The sequence below is a fragment of the Zea mays genome, chromosome 6, assembly GCF_902167145.1.
Source record: "Zea mays cultivar B73 chromosome 6, Zm-B73-REFERENCE-NAM-5.0, whole genome shotgun sequence".
Classification (NCBI taxonomy): domain Eukaryota; kingdom Viridiplantae; phylum Streptophyta; class Magnoliopsida; order Poales; family Poaceae; genus Zea; species Zea mays.
The window spans coordinates 139,130,689-139,156,358 of record NC_050101.1 but is presented as its reverse complement, the minus strand read 5'-3'; the positions used below and the strand labels follow the sequence as shown (position 1 = coordinate 139,156,358).

At 44.1% G+C, this 25,670-nt stretch overlaps 2 protein-coding genes across 3 annotated transcripts; one reads left to right on the top strand and one right to left on the bottom strand.

The window, feature by feature from the left end:
* Nucleotides 1-13,486: 13,486 nt before the first annotated feature.
* On the top strand, nt 13,487-17,452 carry LOC103631433 (Putative ankyrin repeat domain family protein). Its single transcript, XM_020539496.2, has 6 exons — nt 13,487-14,324; nt 14,427-14,523; nt 14,631-14,742; nt 14,878-15,531; nt 15,617-16,299; nt 16,426-17,452. Exons 1-6 carry the CDS (start codon nt 14,134-14,136, stop codon nt 17,323-17,325), a joined length of 2,637 nt encoding a protein of 878 aa, XP_020395085.1. The 5' UTR covers nt 13,487-14,133; the 3' UTR covers nt 17,326-17,452.
* A 1,246-nt stretch (nt 17,453-18,698) lies between these two features.
* Nucleotides 18,699-20,426, bottom strand: ga3ox2 (gibberellin 3-oxidase2). 2 transcript variants are annotated; one of them, NM_001153053.1, is made up of 3 exons: nt 19,865-20,395; nt 19,546-19,704; nt 18,699-19,414 (listed from the first exon to the last, which is right to left on the bottom strand). In NM_001153053.1, exons 1-3 carry the CDS (start codon nt 20,356-20,358, stop codon nt 18,952-18,954), a joined length of 1,116 nt encoding a protein of 371 aa, NP_001146525.1. In that variant the 5' UTR covers nt 20,359-20,395; the 3' UTR covers nt 18,699-18,951. The 2 variants fall into 2 exon arrangements, with proteins under 2 accessions (NP_001146525.1, XP_008647746.1); XM_008649524.2 differs by having other exon boundaries at nt 18,768-19,423; nt 19,865-20,426.
* Between the last annotated feature and the right edge of the window lie 5,244 nt (nt 20,427-25,670).

Below are 25,670 nucleotides of genomic sequence, written 5' to 3'. Positions count from 1 at the left end.
AGATACTCCTCCACTTGAAGGTTCTTGAACTCGGACCCGTTGTCGCTCCTTATCTTCTTCACCTTGAGCTCAAACTCATTTTGAGCTCTCCTGAGGAAGCGCTTGAGGGTCCCTTGGGTTTCAGATTTATCCTGCAAAAAGAATACCCAAGTGAAGCGGGAAAAATCATCAACTATAACAAGACCATACTTACTTCCTCCTATGCTTAGATAGGCAATGGGTCCGAAGAGGTCCATATGAAGCATCTCCAAGGGTCTTGATGTGGTCATCACATTTTTGGTGTGATGAGAGCTTCCCACCTGTTTCCCTGCTTGACAAGCTGCACAAGGTCTGTCTTTTTCAAAATGCACATTAGTTAGACCTATCACGTGTTCTCCCTTTAGAAGCTTGTGGAGGTTCTTCATCCCCACATGTGCTAAGCGGCGATGCCACAGCCAGCCCATGCAAGTCTTAGCAATTAAGCATGCATCTAGACCGGCCTCTTCTTTTGCAAAATCAACCAAATAAAGTTTGCCGTCTAGTACACCCTTAAAAGCTAGTGAACCATCACATCTTCTAAAGACAGACACATCTATATTTGTGAATAAACAATTATATCTCATTTTGCATAATTGACTAACAGATAACAAATTATATCCAAGAGACTCAACTAAAAACACATTAGATATAGAGTGCTCGGATGAAATAGCAATTTTACCTAACCCTTTTACCTTGCCTTGGTTCCCATCACCGAATATTATGGAATCTTGGGAATCCTCGTTTTTGACGTAGGAGGTGAACATCTTCTTCTCCCCCGTCATATGGTTTGTGCATCCGCTGTCGATAATCCAGCTTGAACCTCCGGATGCATAAACCTGCAAGGCAAATTTAGGCTTGGGTCTTAGGTACCCAACTCTTGTTGGGTCCTACAAGGTTAGTCACAATTGTCTTAGGGACCCAAATGCAAGTTTTATCTCCCTTGCATCTTGCCCCTAACTTCCTAGCAATCACCTTCTTATTCTTTCTACAAATGGCAAATGAAGCATTGCAAGCATGATATATTGTAGAAGGTTCATTAACTTTCCTAGGAACATTTCTCCTAGGCATATGATGAACAACATTTCTCCTAGACATATCTCTACCATGCATATAGGAAGAACTAGAAGCAAACATGGCATGAGAATCAAAAGCATCATAAGCATTACAACTCCTATAAGCATTTCTAGACTGTCTCCTATCATGGTACATAAAAGCATGGTTCTTTTTAGCACTACTAGCCATAGGGGCCTTTCCTTTCTCCTTGGCGGAGATGGGAGCCTTATGGCTTGTCAAGTTCTTGGCTTCCCTCTTGAAGCCAAGTCCATCCTTAATTAAGGGGTGTCTACCAATCGTGTAGGCATCCCTTGCAAATTTTAGCTTATCGAATTCACTTTTGCTAGTCTTAAGTTGGGCATTAAGACTAGCCAATTCATCATTCAATTTGGAAATTGAAACTAGGTGTTCACTACAAGCATCAATGTCAAAATCTTTACACCTATTGCAAATCATAACATGTTCTACACAAGAGTTAGATTTACTTGCTACTTCTAATTTAGCATTTAAATTATCATTAACACCTTTTAAAGTAGAAATGGTTTCATGACAAGTAGATAGTTCACAAGAAAGCATTTCATTCCTTTTAACTTCTAGAGCAAGTGAATTTTGTGCACTAACAAATTTATCATGCTCTTCATATAAAAGGTCCTCTTGTTTCTCTAAAAGTCTATCCTTTTCATTCAAGGCATCAATCAATTCATTAATCTTATCTATTTTAGTTCTATCCAATCCCTTGAACAAACTAGAGTAATCTATTTCTTCATCACTAGACTCATCATCACTAGAAGAATCATAAGTGGCATTGTTTCGAGTACATACCTTCTTCTCCTTCGCCATGAGGCATGTGTGACGCTCGTTGGGGAAGAGGGATGACTTGTTGAAGGCGGTGGCGGCGAGTCCTTCATTGTCGGAGTCGGAGGAGGAGCAATCCGAATCCCACTCCTTTCCGAGATGTGCCTCGCCCTTGGCCTTCTTGTAATTCTTCTTCTTTTCCCTTTTGTTCCCTTTTTCCTGGTCACTTTCATTATCGGGACAGTTAGCAATAAAATGACCAATCTTACCACATTTGAAGCATGAGCGCTTCCCCTTTGTCTTGGTCTTGCTTGGCTGTCCCTTGCGACCCTTTAGCGCCGTCTTGAAGCGCTTGATGATGAGGGCCATCTCTTCATCATTGAGCCCGGCCGCCTCAACTTGCGCCACCTTGCTAGGTAGCGCCTCCTTGCTCCTCGTTGCCTTGAGAGCAATGGGTTGAGGCTCATGGATTGGACCGTTCAACGCGTCGTCCACATATCTCGCCTCCTTGATCATCATTCGCCCGCTTACGAACTTCCCAAGGACTTCTTCGGGAGACATCTTGGTGTACCTAGGATTTTCATGAATATTGTTCACCAGATGTGGATCAAATACAGTAAAGGACCTTAGCATTAGACGAACGACGTCATGATCCGTCCATCGCGTGCTTCCGTAGCTCCTTATTCTGTTGATAAGGGTCTTGAGCCGGTTGTATGTTTGGGTTGGCTCCTCGCCCCTTATCATCGCGAATCTTCCAAGCTCGCCCTCTACCAACTCCATCTTGGTGAGCAAGGTGACATCGTTCCCCTCATGAGAGATCTTGAGGGTGTCCCAGATCTGCTTGGCATTGTCCAAGCCGCTCACCTTATGGTACTCGTCCCTGCACAAAGAGGCTAACAACACAGTAGTAGCTTGTGCATTTTTATGAATTTGTTCATTAATAAATATAGGACTATCCGAGCTATCAAATTTCATTCCATTCTCAACAATCTCCCATATGCTTGGATGGAGAGAGAACAAGTGACTACACATTTTGTGACTCCAAAATCCGTAGTCCTCCCCATCAAAGTGTGGAGGTTTGCCAAGAGGGATGGAAAGCAAATGTGCATTTGAACTCTGCGGAATACGAGAGTAATCGAAAGAAAAGTTCGAATTAACCGTCTTTCGTTTCTCGTAGTCGTAGTCGTCCTTTTGGGAAGAAGTGGACTCATCGCTGTCGTCGTAGTAGACGATCTCCTTGATGCGTCTCGTCTTCTTCTTCTTCTTCCCATCTTTGCATTTGTGGCCCGAGCCCGAGTCGGTAGGCTTGTCATCCTTTGGCTCGTTGACGAAGGACTCCTTCATAATGCAAAGTGGCTAGAGAGGAGTCTCAACAAAACACAATAACCACAAAGATATCAATCACAGAGATGGCACAATGGTTTATCCCATGGTTCGGCCAAGACCAACGCTTGCCTACTCCACGTTGTGGCGTCCCAACGGACGAGGGTTGCAATCAACCCCTCTCAAGCGGTCCAAAGACCCACTTGAATACCACGGTGTTTTGCTTGCTTTACTATATCCCGTTTGCGAGGAATCTCCACAACTTGGAGCCTCTCGCCCTTACACTTGAAGTTCACAAAGAAGCACGGAGTAAGGGAGGGATGAGCAACGCACACAAGACACAAAATCAGAATGTCAACACGCACACAAGTCGCAACAAGAGCTCGCAACACAACCCGACGAGTTCACAACTCAACTAGAGCTCTAGATGCTATCACGAAGAAACAAATGCGTGGAATCAAAGTCTTGGTGCTTAGGAATGCTTTGAGTATGCTTGGTGTCCTCCTCCATGCGCCTAGGGGTCCCTTTTATAGCCCCAAGGCAGCTAGGAGCCGTTGAGAGCATTCCAGGAAGGCTGGTCTTGCCTTCTGTCGCCTGGCGCACCGGACAGTCCGGTGCACCACCAGACACTGTCCGGTGCGGATTTGTTTCCTTGTTTGGCGAAGTCGACCGTTGCTGATTGAGAGCCGTTGGCGCACCGGACACTATCCGGTGCACACCGGACAGTCCGGTGCCCCAATGTGACCTTTGGCTCGGCCACGCGTCACGCGCGGAATCCTCGGTCGACCGTTGCCCGGCTGACCGTTGGCTCACCGGACAGTCCGGTGAATTATAGCCCTACGCCGTTGATGGTTTCCCGAGAGCGACGAGTTCGCCTGTGAACGGCTCACCGGACAGTCCGGTGCACCACCGGACAGTCCGGTGATTTATAGCCGTACACCGTCGTCGAACTCTCGAGAGCAGCAAGTTCGCTAGAGCCAGTCTGGCGCACCGGACACTGTTCGGTGCACCATCGGACACTGTCCGGTGCACCCAGACTGAGCAGACTTTGGCTGAACAAAGCCATCTCTTCTCTAACTTGATTTTTCCTGTTTCCAGCACTTAGACACAATACATTAGTCCATAAAACAATATACTAAGTCTAGAAACATACCTTTTGACATGATTTGCACTTTGTCCACCACTTTGCATAGATTAACACAAAAGCACTTGTGTTGGCACTCAATCACCAAAATACTTAGAAATGGCCCAAGGGCACATTTCCCTTTCACAAACCAAACCTCTCAGTCAAATAACTTCATGGTCTAGACGTAGAAGAGTAGACTCGTCACACTGGGTAAGTCTAGTTGAGTATTAGTATACTCAGCCTTACTTGTGGCATAATTTTTTACAGGTACTTCCTTGGAAGATGGTTACTGAATTGACTTGGCCATCCACCCTGTCATTGGAATGGACAGTCGAGTGGAACCCTGCCTCAGCAGGAGAGGATCTTGAGGAGTGATTGGACAGGCTTCACCAGACTCCCTTTTAATTATCGTTAGTCATTTTCCGCTTCAATGAGATGGTTACCACTTATGAATTCCGATGATGTAATAACTCTAAGTACTTTATTAATTTGTGGTATTATGTTTTATTGTATTTCTCTGTGCTTCACCTTCGAGTGAGCTAGTGGTATTCGATCCTTGGTAAGTGGCTTTATCGGACTAGATCCGAGAGATTGACAGTTTATTCTGATTTAAGTGTGTCGTTGCCTCTAAGGCAAGACTTGGACACTTAAACTGGAATAATCTGGGTGGTTCCGCCACAACTGTGTTTTGTAATCTTCATCGATTAATCCTAGGAAGGGTGGCCGGTTCCGCCCATGGCTTTGGTTGGCTCTCAATCTCAGTTTCCATTCTTGTTAAAATATTGAGTCTCTTTGATCTTGTGTTCTTCCCTCTCCTCTCTTGCGGATTTGTGAAGAACCTTTGAGTTCTTGTGTTTGGGTGCTGTTGGGTATTGATTTGTGGGGATATAAACTCTTTGTATCACTGTGTATGCCTAGTCGGTGTAGTTCTTGGTCGTGATCCGAGTTGATCCCGTTTTGAGTTCAGTTGAGAAAACCCCAACAAAACCCTAATTCTGACCGTATTTTGAAATCTGCAATTGATTTATAAGTTTGATTGAGCTCAAAATTTGTGGAGACCTTGTAAAAACATTTGCCAAGGTGTGTGTAAAATTTTATCTCAATCGGAGTTCGTTTGCTTTAATTTCGCATCAGAGAACTGAATTTCGTGTTGCTGAAATCAGCACTTGATAGCGACATTGTTTTGGAACGAATCGGACTTTTCGGTGTCCGATTTGGGATCCATTCATTTTGTTGGTCTCATGTGAGTTTTAGAAACATTTTGTAATCATGAGATCACTAGTTTTTTAATGTGTTTTTGTATTGAGCGCTTACTTCATCTCAATTGAAGTGAACTACTCATTTTTAATGTTTGGCAACGAAAATTGGACTGTCTTCCATTAGCCCTCCCTCTGGCCGTCTCATCGGTCCTTTATGATGGGTACTTATAGCCATCAAATATAAGACAGTAATTACCGACGGCCTAGTGCAAGCTGTTGAAGATAAGATTATTATGTGCAACGGCCTGCATGTAAGCCGTGTGTAGGGCCATTGGACGTTGCCACGACTTTTTACCGAGCATATTGTGGAGGGTGCCTGTCGTCAAAGATAAGGCTTAGACCGTCAAATATAGTCTATGTCTAATGGTTTATGATTTATATCCAACGGCTTATGCTGTCGAAAATTTTATGGTTTACTGTTGTGATTCAGCGTTTGCTAATTATTGATGGTCGGAAATCATCTTTCTACGGCTATTGAGTAATTAGCCAAAGTAAATCTAAAGAATAACTCAAGGTTCAGCTCCTGTTTTCTCCTCTCCGGCTGATCTCGCTCGGCTCTTTTTCTGCCGTAGTTTAATTTTGACCGCGTGAGCCGTTGTGGTGACTTACTTAAATCACAGCTTCTTAATTTATACTAACGGTACATCAATTATATTATTTTTGGTGTCAATTTCAAACGATGGTGGTGGTGTGATTCAAAATTATGGTGTCAGAAACCTTCACAATCCATACTGGAGGTAAGGCAATGGAGAAGAAAATAAAAAATGATGTGCCAGAATATGTAGAAAAACAATGGCTCTCATGAATAAGTGGTGTTCGGTTTCTTGTTACTAATTTTTATTCTTTACATTTTATTCTATTTGAGTCTCTAAATTATCAAATACGAAAACTTTTAGTTTTTGTATTTAAAAATTCAGAGACTAAAATTTAGTCTTTAGAAACCAAACGCTCCCTAACTAGGGTAAGCTGGTCCATAAGTGATCGTTGGTTGCCATTTTATTAAGGAAACTTTACATTTTTTTTGATAATGGAAACAAGAGTTCCGGCTTTAGCATGGTAATGCGTACAGCCAACACAAGACAATTATTACATCCGAGAAACGTTGCATAGATAATGAAACTAACTTAAAGAAGCAAAATCACTAGAATGTAGGTAACTCTAGGCATCCTCAATTCTTGCATTTGAGCGCCATCCATGATTTGCAAAGACTTCCATCGCCACCACTTCCAACGCTTGACAGACATCGAGGATTTGTTGATGTGATTCCTCCTTCTGTAGAAGTCTCCAGAATCTGAACCAGTAAGTACCTCTGAAAATGACCTGCAGAATTGATGGTATTGGTTTATGATTAAAAGCAACTTCATTTCGACTAAGCCAAATAGACCAAAATAAAGCTGAGATTCCAGAGAGTAATAATTTTTTGTATCCTGGACTCATATTGCTTCCCCAAGACCCAATAACGTGATTAATGCTAACGGGCCTGTCTATTTTTAAGGCATAGTAAATTAATCTCCAAATGTTGCTGGCCATATAGCAGTCAAAAAAGAGATGATGAATACTCTCATTCTGGTTGCAAAAGCTACAAGACAAGCTGCCATTCCAGCGTCTTTTGGCTAGGTTATCTTTAGTAAGGATCGCTCCCCGACATAAATTCCACAAAAAAACTTTTATTTTCAAGGGGAGCTTAAGTTTCCAGAGCTTTTTATTCCGTTCGTCGTTGGGATTATTCATCAAACAATGGTACATAGATTGGACTGAGAAAATTCCATTCTTATGACTATCCCAAACAAATTTGTCGCTAGACGGATTCAAAGTAACATTAGATAATAAGATTAACATGTTGTGCCATTCCATCAATTTAATCCCCCTAATTGTTCGACGAAAAGATAAATTAAGATTCGTAGCTGAAAAAACGTCTACCACTAATGCTGATTTATTCCGCACTATATTAAATAGATTCGGAAATTGCTCACAAAGAGGCCGACTGGTTAACCATTTATCCTTCCAAAATCTGATAGTTTGACCATTCCTCGCTTCGAAGTGTCCCCATCTGAGAAATTGATCCTTAGTATTCATTAGACCTGACCAGAAATGGGAATCACCCGGTCTTCTAGATATTTGAGTAAGGGATTTAACTCTTAGGTATTTATTTTTAAGTAATTGTTGCCACATCCCATCCTCATTGAATAGTTTGAAGAGCCATTTGCTGAGTAAGCTGATGTTTTTAACAGCCAGATTAGAGACTCCTAAACCACCTATCGCTTTGGGTTGACAAACAACATTCCATTTAGCAAGCCTATACTTTCTTTTACTGACACCTCCCTGCCAGAAGAATCTGGAACGGATCGCATCCAATTTCTTCAAGATGCCTGCCGGAATCTCGAAGAAAGACAACATAAATATAGGAAGACTACTCAACACAGAATTGAGTAGGACCAGTCGACCACCTGAAGATAGAAATTTGGCCTTCCAAGTACTAAGTCTCCTTTCAAACCGATCAATCACACCTTGCCAGTCACTATTTCTCAATCTTCTATGAGTCATAGGAATCCCGAGATATTTGAAAGGCATTGCCCCAATTCCACACCCGAATAAGTGAGAGTATTGCACTTCATATTCCTTCGCCAACCCATAGCAGAATAACTCACTTTTATGAAAATTTATTTTTAGTCCTGACATTTGCTCAAACAGTGTCAAAAGAAGTTTGACGTTCCGAGCATGTCCCAGATTATGGTCTAAGAAAACCAGCGTATCATCAGCATACTGAAGTATAGACAATCCCTCCGGAATCAAATGCGGGACAATTCCTTTGAACAGATTCACCTCTTTCGCTCTTGCAAATAGAATTGCTAACATATCTACAACAATATTGAATAATATTGGCGATAAAGGGTCCCCTTGACGAAGGCCCTTGAAAGTACTAAAAAATGGACCTCGTCCATCGTTCACTTTAACTCTAACATGACCTCCTGAGACTATTGAATGGATCCAAGCACACCAGGAAGGGGAGAAACCCTTCATACGCAACGCTTGCTGGAGAAACTCCCATTTGACTTTATCATATGCCTTCTCAAAGTCTAATTTAAGAATAACTCCATCTAATTTTTTCCTCTGTAATTCATGAATTGATTCGTGGAGAATAATAACCCCTTCAAGAATATTTCGACCGGGCATAAAGGCTGTCTGAGAGGGGCTGACTATTTTGTCTGCCACTAGACCTATTCTATTTGTGAGAACTTTAGTTATGATTTTGAACGAAACATTAAGCAAGCAAATAGGTCTAAAATCCTGGATTTTATTTACGTTGTCCTTCTTTGGAATTAGAGTAATTACTCCAAAATTTAAACTGTGAACCGGAAGGGAATTTTGATGAAAGTCCACAAACAACGCAAACAGATCATCCTTAATAACTTCCCAGAAAACTTGATAAAACTCTGCTGGAAAACCATCCGGTCCAGGAGCTTTATTATGCTCCATACTAAATACCACCTTTTTAACTTCATCTATAGTAAACTCAGCAGTTAGAATTTCATTCTCTACATCCGAGACTTGAGGGATGTCATGGATAATAGATTCATTAAGTTTGGTCGATGATGTGTCTGGCTTCCCAAAGAGGTTTTTGTAATACCTTGTTATATGGTTTTTAAGTTCTTCCTCGTCAGTAATACAGCCGCCATTCACATCCTCCAAAGAATAGATCTGCTGTCTTCGATGCTTGCCGTTGGCCACTAAATGGAAATATTTTGTATTATCATCCCCTTCAAGAAGATGATTGACCTTGGCCCTCTGGAAGATACGAACTTCTTCCTCTCTCAAAATATTGGCAAGCCTATCATTGGCAAAAGATTTAGACTCCAACTCGTTAGGCGATAAGCAAGTAAACTCCGCCTTTTTATCAAGATCATCAATCATTTTCAAAAGATGTTGTTTCTCCTTTTTTACTAACCCCGCTGAGTTCTTTGCCCACCCCCTTAAATATTGTCGAAGGGACCTTATCTTGTTTTGCCATATCTGAATGGCGGTTTCACCTCTCTTTTCTTGTTGCCAAATGGAAGAAACCATATCAAAAAATCCCTCTCGAATGAACCATCCTAACTCAAATTTAAACTCAGAGAAATTCCCCAGGTTCGTCGGGGCTTTACCATTCAGTAATAAAGGCGTATGATCAGACCGAGATCTATCAAGCGCTTTCACTGAGACGTTAGGGAATTTAAGTTCCCATTCCGGACTCATTAAAACCCTATCAAGCTTCTCAAATGTGGGTGGATTCAAATCATTTGCCCAAGTAAATTGACGTCCCACCATTTCAATTTCGCGCAAATCTAAATTCGCTATGACACTATTAAACAAATTAGGCCATCGAAGGCTGAAGTTATCATTACTTTTGTCTTCCGCACTTCGCATGATATTGAAGTCTCCCCCTATGATAAACGGATGTGTCTCAGAACTACACGCACCTGCAATTTCCGCTAAAAAATCATTCTTTAAATCATCTTGAGCAGGGCCATAAACAGCAAAAAGGGCCCAAATGAATCCGTCCTCTTTGTTTCGGAGCCGGAACTTACAATAGAAATTACCTTCATCAATAGCTCCAATGTCATACACCCCCGGGTTAACCCCTAACAACATCCCTCCTGATCTTCCTCTAGGTGGCATAAGGTGCCAGAGGAAATCGACGCCACTACAAAAATGTCTCAAAGTAGACTCTGAGAATGCACTACGACCTGTCTCCATGAGAGCAATAAAGTCGAGTCTATGTTCTCTAGAAAGGTGAGATAAGTAATTGTGTTTAGCCAAATCCCCAAGACCTCTACAATTCCAAAAAATTCCTTTCATTTTAAACTAATTTTAGAGGGTGAAAATGGCTTTATAGAAGGACGATTAACCTTTCTATTTGAGAAAGCCTTGTTCGATTTCTTTCTACGCGGCGCAGCAGAAAGCTCACAAAATCTATCTAAAGTGGTCAACTCAGACTCATCATCCCACCTATCAGCAGCGTGAGATAACGCAGCATCGAACTCTGCTTCCTCAGCATCACTTAAAAGATTTCTGCTATAGGAAGATGGAGCAACAGAGAGTCTATCGATCTCAATATTTTTAATAGCAACCACCGATTGTAACACTTGGTTTTCAGAACTACCAAGAGAAATCCCAATCTTTTCGCAGTTGGAAATGATTACTTCCGGGGAAAGGGAGATGAAGGAAGACTCACTTAATTCCAGATTACGCTTTGCTGCCAATCGCTGCGCTTTGGTCAAAATATCTTCATCGGTATTAGTCCTCTTCGCACTTATAATGAGATCATCATTATTAAGCTTTTCAGATTTCACTCTCTTAGAAACAGAATTAGCCTCCAGCGCATCCTGCAATGCCACCATTACTTTATTATCAGTTTGAGATCTTAAGGAAAGAGCTTGTCTCATATCATCATTTTTAGTGTTGGCTTTAATATTAAATTCTTTACATAATACCTGGAGAACTGAGCGAGGGACCCCTGCAAATGAATTAACCTGTCCCAGAAAACAGCCACTCGCCAGAGTATCTGATACAAAGGGCAGAGTAACAGACTGATCAGATACCTGAACGGGAATATTAAACAAAGAAGGAGAAACATGTAAAATATTCTGGTGAATTAGTAAGTTACCAGCAGCTTTAAAATGCTCATTATCCAATCCGACTCCAACCTTTGGCTGAGCACAGACCGCCTCACCATCCATACCGGCAACCATGCCAGCCCGAGATGCAGACTCATTCAGGAACAAACGGCTTGCTGCAGGACCTGACAAGTTCCACACGGCCTCACTCTCCTGTGACACGCCTGCAAGGAAAGAGCAATGGGGATCCTGCACGAGCCGGGATTTGGACTTCCCATCACCGCTACCACAGCCTGGTGTCTGATCAAGAGCGCCAGATGTGAGAGTGGAGACATACTGATCAGCAAAAGGGGAATTAAGTGCCAACAAGCCTGTCGGCATGCCCAGAGGCAGCCCTTCTGACCTCAAACCCGTGCTTATCACTGTCCCATTAACAATCTGATTCTCAAGCTGAGTCACCAACCCCATGTCACAGGCCCCATCTTGAGGCTTCTTAGGATCACCATGCAAAGAGTTATCTTCCATGACAGTATCTTCCGCTAGCTTCTCTAGCTGAAAAGAATCATTTCCATGTTTCTCAGAGTAATCTTCATCCTCTCCTTGCTCCTTATCATCTCCGTCTCGATTACCCCTGTTATCTGTATCCGTCCACTTCCCCGCTATGAGAACCTTGTCAACTTTGAAAAAAATCTCATATAACCCTTCACCAACTACTATTTCAGCAGACTCCGGAATATGATTTACATTAGTCACTGCCACCAAAATACGAACCACCCCCATTTTCCTAGTGTAGCGCATATCAACTTTCTGAGTAGCACCCAAAATAGTGCCTATTGCCCATAAAGGAAGAAAAGAGCGGATTTCAAAAGGGACCCCATAAACATTCACCCAAGCCTTCTGCAGATAAGCATAATGACGATGAAACTTTCGAAGACTGACGCATCTGTCATATTTTAAATTTTAATTAGTATGCGCATCTCCGTGACTTGCGAAGACTTGCGTCATATTTTAGCACATCAGGCCGGCCCCATGCTTGCTGTTGCTGGCCTTACTTTAGGGTGTATAAAAGCCCTTCTCGGTTGTGACGATTTGCTTGTCCCTTCCACTGATGTACTCATCGCTGTTTAGATGAGAGTTGACCTGTTAACAGATCCAGGTAGCTATAGCCAGAGATCGATCGTTGCCCGGCAGTGTCCCTCTGTTTGTTCAGGATGTCGTCAATGGATTCTTCTGTCGATGGCACAGTGCCGCAGGGTTCCTCTGGTATATACGTTTTCTGAAGATTTGTCTTCAGTTTGTAAATCATCAGTCTGGTTTCAGATTGTTCTCCTTCTCTTCATTATATTTACTCCCAGCTCCTTTGATCATTCCTGCAGGATCCACAGCTTCATCAAGCACACAATCTGAGGGTGTTCCCTCGGCGGTGGGTGATGAGTTGTACGCCTACACCATGTCAATAGTGGACACCAAAGAAATAGAGTAAGCTAAGAAAGAAAAGATGATACATATGCATGCTATAATCCCGCACCAATGTGACATGAATGGGTGTGTCCTCCTCACTCTTCCTTCTCTATGTTGTGGTCCTCCTGAGCGACAGGGCGGTTTGGCTATCACATTCATACCCATCGCCGATTAGTTTGAAGCTCCGGGACATCCAGGAAACTGTGAATTGTGAAAGCTAACGGCTGTATGGATGCTGATACCTTAAACTTTGCAATCAGGAAACTGGTGAGAGAAAATCACGAGTGTCTAGGATCCAAGCACTATGTCAACACAGATTTCGCGGTAAGTTCTTCGTCCATTCTTGTAAACAAATGTTTGGAGATTTACAAATACTTTTGCCTGTGATCGTGTGAAAATGTTTGTTCCCACTCATTTTACCTCTCTTTTTTTTCACTCAAAGACACATGCTATATCCGAATACGAAGAGGACGAGTATTCTAGTTTGGAAAGTTGCATAGATGATGAGTTTGTGGACCATCACAACAATGCTGATCTGAACCAAGATTTAAATCGGCCGCCCAGTCACCCCAACTCAGAAGTGGTATGTATTCGTTTATCACCATTAGTCGTTATTGCATACACATACACTGAGAAAGTTTTTGCTACAGAGTCAATTAGAGATGTCAATGGGGACCCGATACCCGTCAACCCGTGGGGAATTCCCCTATTAGGGTATGGGTATGGGACAAAAATTGTACCCATGGATATGGATATGGGACAAAATCTCCACCCATTGAGTAAACGGGTATGGGTTTGAGAAGCAATAATCCGAACCCGATTACCCATGGGTATTTCATATGTGTACACCTGCCGTGTTTGTATGAATGAGTTGAGGCCGAGCCGGCCACCAAGCCCAGCTGGGCCAGCATGGCAGCGCACCAGGCCCTAGGTCCTAGCCCAATAAGGCAACACGGCAAGGCAACTAGCAGACTAGCAAAAAATAAAACTCTAAAATAACTAGTCATATGCTACGCCCTACCGAGACGACGATGACGACTATGGATTCTCGGGCGGCAACGAACTCAGATGGTGACCAAGAAAGGTGAGCAAACTCCATTTCTCCATTTCTTCTATCGGTCCCGAAGTACTTATTTCTTTTCTGATGGATGGATGAATGAATCATGGTTCATGGATGAGTGCTTGCCAATGTGATGATGTCTGAAATCTAGATTGTTTGTGCTACCTGTTAGTACCTAGTTATCCCTTAATTGGGGATGGGTATGGGATGAGTTTTGCACCCATGATGGGTATGGGGATGGGTATAGGGATGGATCAAACATGATGGGGATAGGGATGTGATGCTATAACCCGATGGGGAATTCTCATTGACATCTCTAGAGTCAATTGTATATCTAGTTTTGTTTCTTTTTTTAATCTTCCTCTGGCATGTATATATTACTATATATTGCAGCTGTGTACTCCAGTCTTTCATGGTGGCCACTGGAGTCTGTATGCTTTCAGCATGAAAGACCGCAGGGTCAGCATTTTAGAGCCAAAACAAAAATGCAAGTGCCACGAGGACATTAGGCCGAAGATCTGCAAAGCCCTTGAGTTTGTTAAGTTCAAATTCAACATTTTCCAAAACAAGTCCAATAACTTCAGCAGCTGGGGGCATGAGGTTGTCAAAGAATGCAGCCAAACTAATAATAACAGGTGCTGGCATGTTTCAGACCTCGATCATATGCATGATTCATTTCATGGCTTCAAATAAAGATCGATTGACTCTCTCTCTCTCTCTCTCTCTCTCTCTCGTAGGTTGTGTTGCAGGGATGATGACTCTGGGTTCTTGGTATTCGAGCATATGCGCCTCTGGGGCAAACTGCCGCCTAATCCAGGATCGATTCCAACAGCTGTAAGTTTTCTAGCTAGAAATGGTACCGTAGTTTTGTTACTTTATTGTGTTAGTAATCAATAATCATCACTTCATTATTATTTTTTCTTCTGGTTATCCGTTGACAGGATTGGACAGAGATGCGCAAACAATTCCTTGCATATGTTCTCTCTTTCAAGGACAACGAAGCATACCAGCTTCCTTCTCGAGCTTCTCAGCTGATCCAAAATCTTCCTGGAGGTACAAATTAAAACTGATAAAAATGCTTCAACTTTAGAGGGAGGAAAAAACAAACAAACAAACAAGCCATATCTTATCATCCTCTACGTACCCTGTAGTAGTAGCTAGGTCAAAAGATATTGTGTGTGCGCGCAGGTCCAGCTCCTTGGACACGCTGTGAGATGGACAGCCGTTTGCACAAGGCCCTGACAGAAGACAACAAAGACGAGTTCACAAAGTTATTTCCCCGAATTGACGACCCACCAATAATTGAAGCACAAGAGAAGCTGCTCCGAGGGGCAACCTGTGATGGAGATGGGATGCTGCACATTGCTGTCAGGCATGGCAAACTGGAGGTTCTGGAAGCCATGAAAGGACTGTTTGTCCCTTCAGCAGGTGCCGTAAGCATCGAAATGACGAGTTCAGGTTCAGGTTCAGGTTCAGGGGGGAGTGTCATAAGCGGCGGAGGGTGGCTAACCGCGATGGCGCCTCTGTTTGCCGAGTCGCTTAGGGCAAGAAACAACAGAGGGGAGACCTGCCTACACGAGGCAGTGAGGCGAGGCAACAGGGAAGCTGTCGAGTCCCTGATCTGGATGGATGAGAATGTGGATGGCGGCAGGACCAGCAGAACCCCATCGCTGGTGCAGAGAGTAGACTATCAAGGTGTCTCTCCCCTCTACTTGGCTACCACTCTACGCCGTGGTGACATCGTGGGGATTCTTACGCACCCCTCCCAAAATCACTACTCACCATCCTTCTCCGGGCCTGGAGGAAAGACCGCCATGCATGCTGCCGTTCTTGCCAAGGGAGGTACGTGTGGTTAGTTATTCATCAGATGTAAATTTAGGGGTAATTTCATATGATAAGACGTAAAGGCAAATGTAAGATTTTGCAGATGCCAAAGTGCTAACGAAGAAGCTCCTCGAGTGGACGACCAGCAAGAATTACCCGGGAGGTGCACGGGATCTTATATGTATGGGTGACAAATCAGGGAGCACTCCTCTCCACCTTTTGGCCTCGGAGGGAGGCGCATCTGTCGCAGAGCTACTGCTCTCTTCTGATGCGAGAGAAATGTCGTGGGCACGCCGCTTACGCTCAAAGATATGTCCGTGTACATCACCAGCTGGGAATGCCGCCGCCGCCGACGACGACGACACGAGAGAGGGGGGCTCTTGTACTGCTGCTGCGCTGAAGAAGGACTCCAATGGCTGGTTTCCCATACATGTCGCTGCGGCAAATGGAAGGCTTGACATCGTCAGGAAACTTGTGGAGGTGTGCCCTGGCTGCACGCAGTCACGCAACGATTCAGGCCAGACTTTCCTCCACCTCGCTGTGGAGAAGAAGATGGAGAGCGTCGTGGACCACGTATGCAGCCAACGGAGCTTGGCGGGGATACTGAACTTGGCCGATTGGGATGGGAATACCGCTCTGCATCTGGCGGTGAAGACTGGGAATACCCGCATCTTCTGCAGTTTGGTGAGCAACATCAGCGTCGGCCTCAGTTTCGCGAACAAGGAGGGGCACACACCTCTCGACCTCTCCATCTTATGCATTAAACCTGGACTGCACCTCTTACTGGTACCATCACTTGTTTCCTTCTGTCTTTAATTCTTTTCTTTCCATTGATTAATTACCTTAATTTTCATCAAAGGTTAATATAAAAAACCAAACTCTTTTGTTGTTGTTGTTGTTGTTGTTGTGCAGAACTCCCGAGTATTGATAAAGTATCACTTGAGACTGTCTGGATCTGATCATGGTACCTATCGAAGGGATCTGCTCAAGGGTGAGGACAAGGCACGAGGAGAGCTCGATCAAGACAAGTTATCAGAGTCTATCAGCAAGTCCGCAGGGCTCACGGCTGTCTGTGCCATTTTCATGCTGAACATATCGGTAGCCACATTCTACAACGTTGCGAAACAGAATCTATCTGCTGATGCTGTTGTTCTGCCGCCTCCGCTCATCAGCCGAGCGAGGGGACGTGCATTCAGGGCACTCATAGTCTCTGACGCCCTGACATTCGCTTCGTCTTCACTGGCCGCGTTCTGCAGCATCTTCGCTGGGTTCTCCACCATGGATCGTCCAACGCGCCTTGTGCACCTCGGCATTGCGGGCTTCTCCCTCCGGATTGCATGTTTGGCTGTGGTCGCTGTCTTCGTGCTGGCGGCGTACCTTGCCTTCGCTCCAATCGATCCGCACATCGCCGCTGCGGCATGTGTGCTCCCGCTTCTCGCGGTTTCGCCGCAACTCCTCACACCCTTCATCATCCTGTTACTCCATGAACAGGCACTTCTTAGAAGGCTTTTCCAAAAGCACGCATCGCCCAAACTTCGCAATGCATTGCAATTCGCAAGGGGATTCTTCCAGAACCACATATCTCCAATAGTCGGATGTATCAAAGCCAAGCTCCCGCAAAGCCTCTCAGCCATCATAACAGATCTAGTTCCCGTACTTAACAGTTGCTGCGTCAGATCCTCAATTCTTCTATGCTTAGCCCCTATTTTGGCAGCTATCTTAACAGTGGCTACGGTGATTGGCGTCATTGCCATCATCTGCGGCATTATTGCTGCTATAGTTTTCGCTATAATCCACTTCGTTACTGATTAAGGCACTTCATTATAATCCACTTCGTTACTGATTAAGTGTTTTCGATGATAATAGATGTGCTTATTGTAATAAATTGTATTTTTTAACTTGCTCTCAAAATAATATAAACATCATTTGTTTTGAATTACTTAAAGATGGATGTATAGTCCGTTTTGAATCAGTAGTGGATTTATCTATCCTAAAAGCTGATAGCATTTGTGATCTATTTTATCATTCCTTCTCTACACGCTACGGTCTTTTTCTTTGATGGACACTTAATTGACCTCCTCACTTTGTAACTCAATGCAGAAAGATGGAGTTTGAGGACTAAAAACTGAACTCTGGCTAGACTTTACACACTTGATTAACAGACCTTCTCATATGACATTCTGAAAATACAGATGGTCTAGCCTAGCAAGTTCTATGTAAATACACCTTGTAAATTCTGAATTAGTAGTGAGTGGGTTCCTCGACATTTGTCAAGAGCGTCAAACCCCTAACTAGCCGGACCACGGCTACGTAGCTCGTAGCTGCCATCCGTCTTCTCCGGTGAGGATCAGCACCTCAACCGCGAGCTTGAGAGAATTAATAGGAGTAGTGAAAGAGATAGTTTATTGCTTGCCTCCTCCCTGTGGTTTACAAGGATATATATGCCCGCAGCCCACTAATTTAGGGCCTCATAATAGGAAAGACCCACTACTTTGGTAACTAATAAAAAGGAAGGAACAACCCCCCAATCTAGGAGCTAATAATAGGAAGGAATCAACCCACTAATTTAGGATCTAATAAATAATAGGAACCAATCAGCCCACTAATTTAGGAGCTAATAGGAAGCTATCTCTATTTCCTAGTTAGCCACTTTCCTTGCCTTCATGTTCACTCGCACCTGGGTGCGCGCCGCGTTCCGCTGCACGTCGCACATCTTGTGCCCGACGCCTCGTGTACGTCTGGACGTGACATCTCTCCCCTCCTCGAGAGGCAACTCGTCCCCGAGCTGAATTGTTTGATACTAGGATAGTAAGCACTCGACAAAGAGGGAGTCTTTGTCGAGTGTGTTGGAGGATACTCGGCAAAGTCTTTGTCACCGTCACTTGCGCCGTGACGGCGACTTTTCTTTGCGAGTACCAAGTGACACTTGGCAAAATCTTTATCAAGTTTCCGGCAAAATCACCGTCACTTGGCGCCGTGAGTCCATTCAAAATTGTATCCTCTATCTCATAGTCAACCACACCGAAAACTATGTAAGAAACTAGAGCACCCAAAAGCCACTGTTGTATGTTTGAGTGCCTCACCATATCCCATACGAGATAGCAGCGCCCTTCTCATAACTGTGTGTAATACTCTGGCAACATGGTATGAACGAGTGGATGAACAAGAAACAATCGCATCCATCTCCTGGAAATCTTTAATTTGTTACTATTCAGACAATATATAACTTTATCATTGTTCGACCGTAAAAATGGTGAACTATCTTTATTTTAGATATATATTGTCTATTTAAATATACCAGTTTTTTAACTAAGATATTTGCCTTAAATTTCAGAAATACGATATATAGCAACTCTCTTGTGTTGTGTCCAGTCTTCCAACGCCCTTATTCACGAATTCTTTATTAGTTTATGGATTCAGCTAGTAGTTCCTTAGGGCTTAGGTGGTGGCGGCCCTTTCACCTTGTTCTTCCTCATCCACCTGCAGCTGCAGCATCTCCAGGGCCGGCGCATCCGTGCCGAACACCTTGTGCTTGACCTCCATGTACTCTGGCCACGTCACGGCCCGGAACACGGCCTTCCTCCCCGGCAGCAGAGCGGACGCGAGCGGCGCCACCGTCATGTCCTCCGGCGGGCAGAGGAAGTAGGGCACGGAGATCCGCTCGCGCTCTCGGCTTACGACGGCGCGGTGGATAGGGCTCCGGAAGCGGCCGTTCGTGAGCACCTGGAACAGGTCGCCGAGCATGACGATGAGCGCGCCCGGCGGCGCCGGCACCGTCACCCACCGGTCCGGCCCGCGGCGGAGCAGCTGCAGCCCGGGCACGGGGCTCTGCATGATGAGCGTGATGAAGCCCGAGTCCGTGTGCGCCGTCAGCCCGATGGCGCGCTCCGGTTCCGGACACCTGGGGTACCTACCATACGTGTCATCAGTAGATGGACAAGCAGAGTCCAGAGGTACGTACAGGATGAGTGGATGACTGGCATTGCAGAAAAACGTTTGCATTGGTCAGATATTCGTTTTTGACGTACGTACAGGATTGGGTGCATCGTCGCCGTCCAGGTCTCGCGGATCCTCCGCTCCGTCTCGCCGGTGGCGAACTGGACGTCGGTGAGGCCGAGCGCCATGAAGAAGAGGTCGAGCAGCCTGCCACCGAGAGCCCTCATCTCTCTGTCGTACTCCTCCATCACGTCGCTGGGCGCGCGCATGCACATGCATGCAGTCAACGTGGGCACGCTCACGTCGTTAACCAGTGTAGCACGCGTGACGTACCGGCCGATAAACATAACACGTACAGCACGACGACGGTACGAGGCATGAAAGCACAAGCACGTGACATGGCGCTCGTACGTACCAGAAGCGGAGGTAGTCGTCGCCGCCGTCGGGCCAGACGCGGCGGAACTCTTCGCGGACGGTGGCGGCGCGGAACGTGTACCCCTCGGACCACATGAGCTTGGAGAAGCGGAGTGCCAGGGGCGGCCTGCCGTAGCCGGTGGCCGTGGGCTCCCCGGGGCGGCGCCCCGCGCGGGCCTTGTCAGGAGCCGGGAGCACGAACAGGCGCGCGACCTGCTCCTCGGCACGCGCCGCCACTTCCCGGGGCACGCCGTGGCCGACGAGCAGAAACACGCCCCACTCGTCTGCGGCGCGCGCCAACGCCCGCGTCGCGTCCGGGCAGGCCACCCCCATGTCCACCACCGGGACCACGTCGCGGCCAGCGGACTCCACCGACGGGTACTCGTTCACCCCCGGCCACGCGTGTGTCTCCGGCACGCCCGCCGCAGACCCGAGATCGAAGACGAGGCCGGAAGCGGCAGCCGGCGTCGAGGCTGATGACGACGACGACTGCATCGTCGTCTCGTCGTCGGCTTTGAAGGACTCTCGGCACGTACAGGATAGAGATAATCAAAATGGAGGTCAACACAAACTGCAGTTATATAGCATACAAGACGAATAACATGAAATCATTCATGTGTGTGAGCGACCATGCATGCAACACAAGGCAAGCAATTCATGGGGCGAGTGACAACTGTGCCAGCATGTCCGTGCAACGTTTCTGCCACGTAAGCCTGCAGCACGCGTGGCATGCAAATGGCAAGAACGGCTGACACTTGTTTGGGCGCTGGCAGTGATTTCAGTATAATTTCTTGAACCTTCTGTGAGATGCGGCTTGAGCTTATCAGCTAGGTTTTTTTTGATGCACGCGTGGTGATGAAAACCATGAACAAATGATCAGTTGGTGAGTGCATGAAAAGAGGTGGGCACCGCGTGGAGTGTTCGACTTCCTCATCTTTACAACATGTAGTTTGAGGACTTGAGGTGAAGAAGCAGGAAATAGGACAAATTGAATTAAACTTATTATAGGCTTATAGCTAGCGATGGAAAATAGAAATGGATATCCAAATTATCCAACCTCATTATCGGATAAACGTGTAATATAAATATCCGTTGTCACGATATCGTTGTAGCAGTTATTTGAGAAGTTATGCTTGGACTTCATCTCCATAAGCCGTATTACGATATGAAGTACAGTTACTTTGGTGCCTTCGTGAGCAACTACTGCACTTCCACCGACGGGTGTCAGTCGGTCTCTAGTGATGGATACTCATGTCAGATGTCATCTAGCATGTCCTCTATTCGGTCTACGACCTCGTCTATATTCGACTCCGGAGGAGCATCCACCTTTCCATGCTCACGCCACACCAGATTGTCTAGCTTAAAGCTATATTTGCAAATATGAATGGAGAGGTCAAACTTGTCCAGTCGGATCAGGTTTCGACACCTAGTACATGGGCATTTCGCCACACGAGGCTCGCCAGCAAATGCGCGTGCCACAAATTTCGTCAGCAACCCTAACCCATGCATCAGAGTGCCCTAGGGTGTCACTGTTGGAACCATCGTACATAAGAATGCTAGCCGTTGCGTGTTATTTGGTCTGACTCGTGTACCTTATGCTCATGATTTCGGCAGCATAACCCCATTGTTCTCCGGACTACCGAAATCACGAGCGGGAGGTACACGAGTCAGAGACCAAATAACACACAACCGCTACCATTCTCAGGATGTCCAACATAAGCTAGACAATTCGGACTATGCACCTCACAAGTAAATGTGAGATGTGTCGTTCCCGAACGGGTGACGCATATGTTTTTCTAAGTGTGTGTCCTACGTGTAAGTAAATGTGCCAATGACAAAATAAATGTGTGAAAAACATTAGGTATCACTATTTACTTTAAACACAAGTGCTTGAGGTAAATGGCAGTACCTACAATCATATCCAAATAGCGATTGCAATTGCAGCAACACAAAAGATGAATCTAAACACAAAAGATTTTAAACCTTTGAAGCGTAGGGACGGTGCTGGAGGTGGGCCCCCAAGCGAGTGGTAGTGGAGGCACCGGCGTGGACTCGGCCTCGACGGTGGACGAAGGGCGGCCTAGACGGAGCAAACCGGCGAGCGTGCTGGCAACGGGCGAGGGAAGGGGCGACCACCAAGCGTCGGGGGCGAGGACTATTTGTCATTAACCTAACATACATATGCCAAGATACACAATCATACTCAAACACGATATGATTAAATTCAGCGCTATTTCACAATACAACACATGGTTTTTCTATACATTAAACCATTTTCAAGCAAAATAATGTAATAAAAGCATAAACTAATCATACATTATTTCTTGCGCTCCAAAAATTCAGATTAGGCATTCATACTCATAATGGAATAAAAGCATAAACTAATCACCTGCGCGATCTCGATGTGCAGCGGCGAGCAGGTGCGGTGGCGCGAAGGACAGCGGCGTGGTGAGGAGGAGGTCAGCGGTGCGGTGGCGGGCGCCGGTGGCAGCGCGCGGTGGCTTGGGTGACCATGTGGTGGGGCGTTGGTGGGCTTCGATGGTGGCTAGCGGTGGCGGGCTCCAGCGGCCGCGTAGTGGGGCGGGCGGGCACGCGGTGGGGCGATGGCGGGCTCTGGTGGCGGCGCTATAGGGTATGCACGCGAGAGAACACAAGAAAGAGAAGGATCGCGTGCTGTTATATAATTCATATAAGAACGTCAGCCAGACAGGGCTGACGTTCTTAACTTAAGGTACGTCGGCAAAGCAAAGGTCAACGTTCTTAGACTTAAGTACGCCGGTCTGTAGGAACCGACGTTCTTAGGCGATTTAAGAACGTCGGGGCCAACGTTCTTATTCTGGCTGACGTTTTTTTTCCAGTTTTTCCTGTAGTGACTATCCATATCCGCAAAAGAAGCAATGTATCATGAACCTATTTAAAAAGTTTTCTCTCTATAAGGAATGTCCAATTATTTAATTTTATTATTACTAATGATGCATTGATACCATTTAATAGTATATCTACAAATAACTAATGTTACATAAATATTTAGTATTTTCGTAATTTAATTCAAACCATTTATCGTTTTGAATTATTTAAATACTTTTATTTTTTATTTATGGATGTCGAATATTTTATACTTTTTATGTTGAATATTTTTATAATATAATATTAATGAATACATTTAATTGTTGAATATATATTGGTAACTATATTATTTTTATAAGCTATCGTCTTAATGTCAGTGAAAATAGTTTATAAACCGTCTTTATAGAGTTTCTTTGTACTAGTGATCCTTGTCAATGCTATAATGTCATATACGCAAGTACTTTAATGTCTATTTGTGTAATATTTTTTTAATCCCAAAATATTGGTAAAGTAAAATGACTATTTGCTTTCTACCATTTTAATTTGTACTTCCTCACTTGATCTGTTATTTTATTAATTATTATTAGTTATGATTTAGTTTACTTCGACATTGGAGATTATTAGAAGTATAGTTCTTTATTCATGTATATTGAATTAAAAAATACACTTTTGAGTTGAATTGAAGTAAATATCAGAATAGGAGCCAAATTCAAGGCATCTATTTTGTATTTGTATTCGAAAATATTTGTATCTGTATTTAAATTTAAATTAAAATATGATAAAAGGTGATATCTAGATCCGATTTCGTATAAATCTGACCCATTTCCATTCTACATACAGCTTGCTTATGCATGGGCTTTAAGAATTTTATAAGAGAGTAAGGCAGGTCAGGTATTAATGATATAGTATATATTAGTAGCCAACTATTATATGAAGGCTATTAAAAGGATGTAAATGTTATGACAATTATGTATAACCAGTAACTGGTTATGCTATTAGCCGTGCTCCTATAAATGATATAAATGGAGCAAACGATATAACTGATGCATAAAAAAACAGATTAGCCTAAAACTTGTATCTGAACATTCAGTTTTATGTATGGGTGTCTATGGTATGGGTATCTGAACTTTTAGTTTTATGTATGGGTGTCTTTGGTATCGGTATTTGACCTTTCAGTTTTATGTATGGGTGTGTATGGTATGGGTATCTGAACTTTCAGTTTTTATGTATGGGTGTCAAAAAAGTAGATCAGATGGTATGGGGGTCTATGGTAGAACTTTCAGTTTTATGTATGCTGAATAAAAATGCAACATTTTTAATTGTTTGCCGTCTCCTGTCTGCTCTTGGATTTGACCAGTTTTATGTATGCTGTATAAGGCAGAGCAACCTTTTGAATTGGATAAAAATGTGCTTCGATTTGAACCATCAACACTTGGTCTATTTGGCATGAAACAATCGCCAGCTTGTTGTTGCCAGGGAGCTGACCACGGAAGGCTAGTTTCTGCCAGGGAGCTGGTCATTGAAGGCTCACCTGGTTGATCTGGTTCCTCAAAACAAACAAAAAATGGATTCACTTTCTATGGGTGTGTTTAGTTTAAGAAATCACTACATCCAAATTGAGGTGGTGCATCATGAGTTCATTCCTCAAATTTGGTGGGATGACCTCATTCCTCAAATTAGTACTAACTAACTAACTATGAGGAATGAGGTGATGATGGATCAACTCATTCCATTCCACAAACCAAACAAAAATAGTGAGGAGTGAGAAGATGATGGATTAGCTTATTCCTTAAACCAAACACCCTATATGTGTTTGGTTGGCTGCATCATAGGAGTCGGACTTCTCATATATATGGACTATAGTTTAGCACGTATTTAGTTCGCTAAGCTAGGTGCACACACACTAATGCAGCCTAGGCTTATTTGTCTCCATCCATACGCGCAAATAGGCCGTATCTACAGGACTGCCCGAGCCTGTGGACGCTCATGCAAGGACAGAAGATCCCTGTTAAGTATCTTCGATTTGCAAGGACAGAAGAGAAAGGGCTCTGAACAAAACAGGGAGCTGTACAGAGAGTCTGTTAGTTGTATGTGCGTTGACACTGATTGATTTCGGTTCACACACCAGCTAGGGTGAGATTGCTTTGACCGTCACAAATCGAAGAACACTACGAGGATCATACTTAGACCTTGTTTGGTTATTCCAATTCCATGTGGGTTGGAATATATTGGATTGGATTTTAAGTTATTATGAATTTAAACCGACTCAACATCATCTAATCCACATGGATTAATTACGTGGTGAAAAATAGAGATATTTACAGGTTTATAGCTGAAAGTCTGCAGTAGGCTCATAGCTGGATCGAAAATGGTGATCTGATTTTAATGTGAAGTTAGGTCCCTCCCACATTCACTAACAAGTGGTCACATGAGGGACCACGCTTGTTATCTGGACCAACTGCCATCATTTAAACTGCAACATCCATTGATCCGCAATGACAAAGGATAAAACTCGCGCTGACGAGAGGGGGGAGAGGGATAATACGGTACTTTCTTCAGTGTACATCTTCTAGAAAAGTTTTAGGAATCTTGAATCAAACAGTTACTTTTTATGGGTGAGCTAATATATATGAACCTAAGATTAGGTCAAAATAAAAGGTTTCTGGCACCTAATATCAAAAACTATCTCTATGCAATAATTAACTCGATGTTTTTTTTCCTTTATTAACGCAGATTTGACCACTCAATATTATCTGGTGCCTTAACTCACCTTCACTTTCTAGTTTCATGAAAAACAAACCGGAATGGAAAGCCCATAATTCGAACATTTGTTAGCCTAGTTTTACCATATTAAGAGCAACTCCAAAGATACTCTCTATACTCTTCATAATTTCAAAGAATATAAACTTTTATAAAAAAATATCAAATAATGATTCTTTATTTGTTAACTAAATATAGTC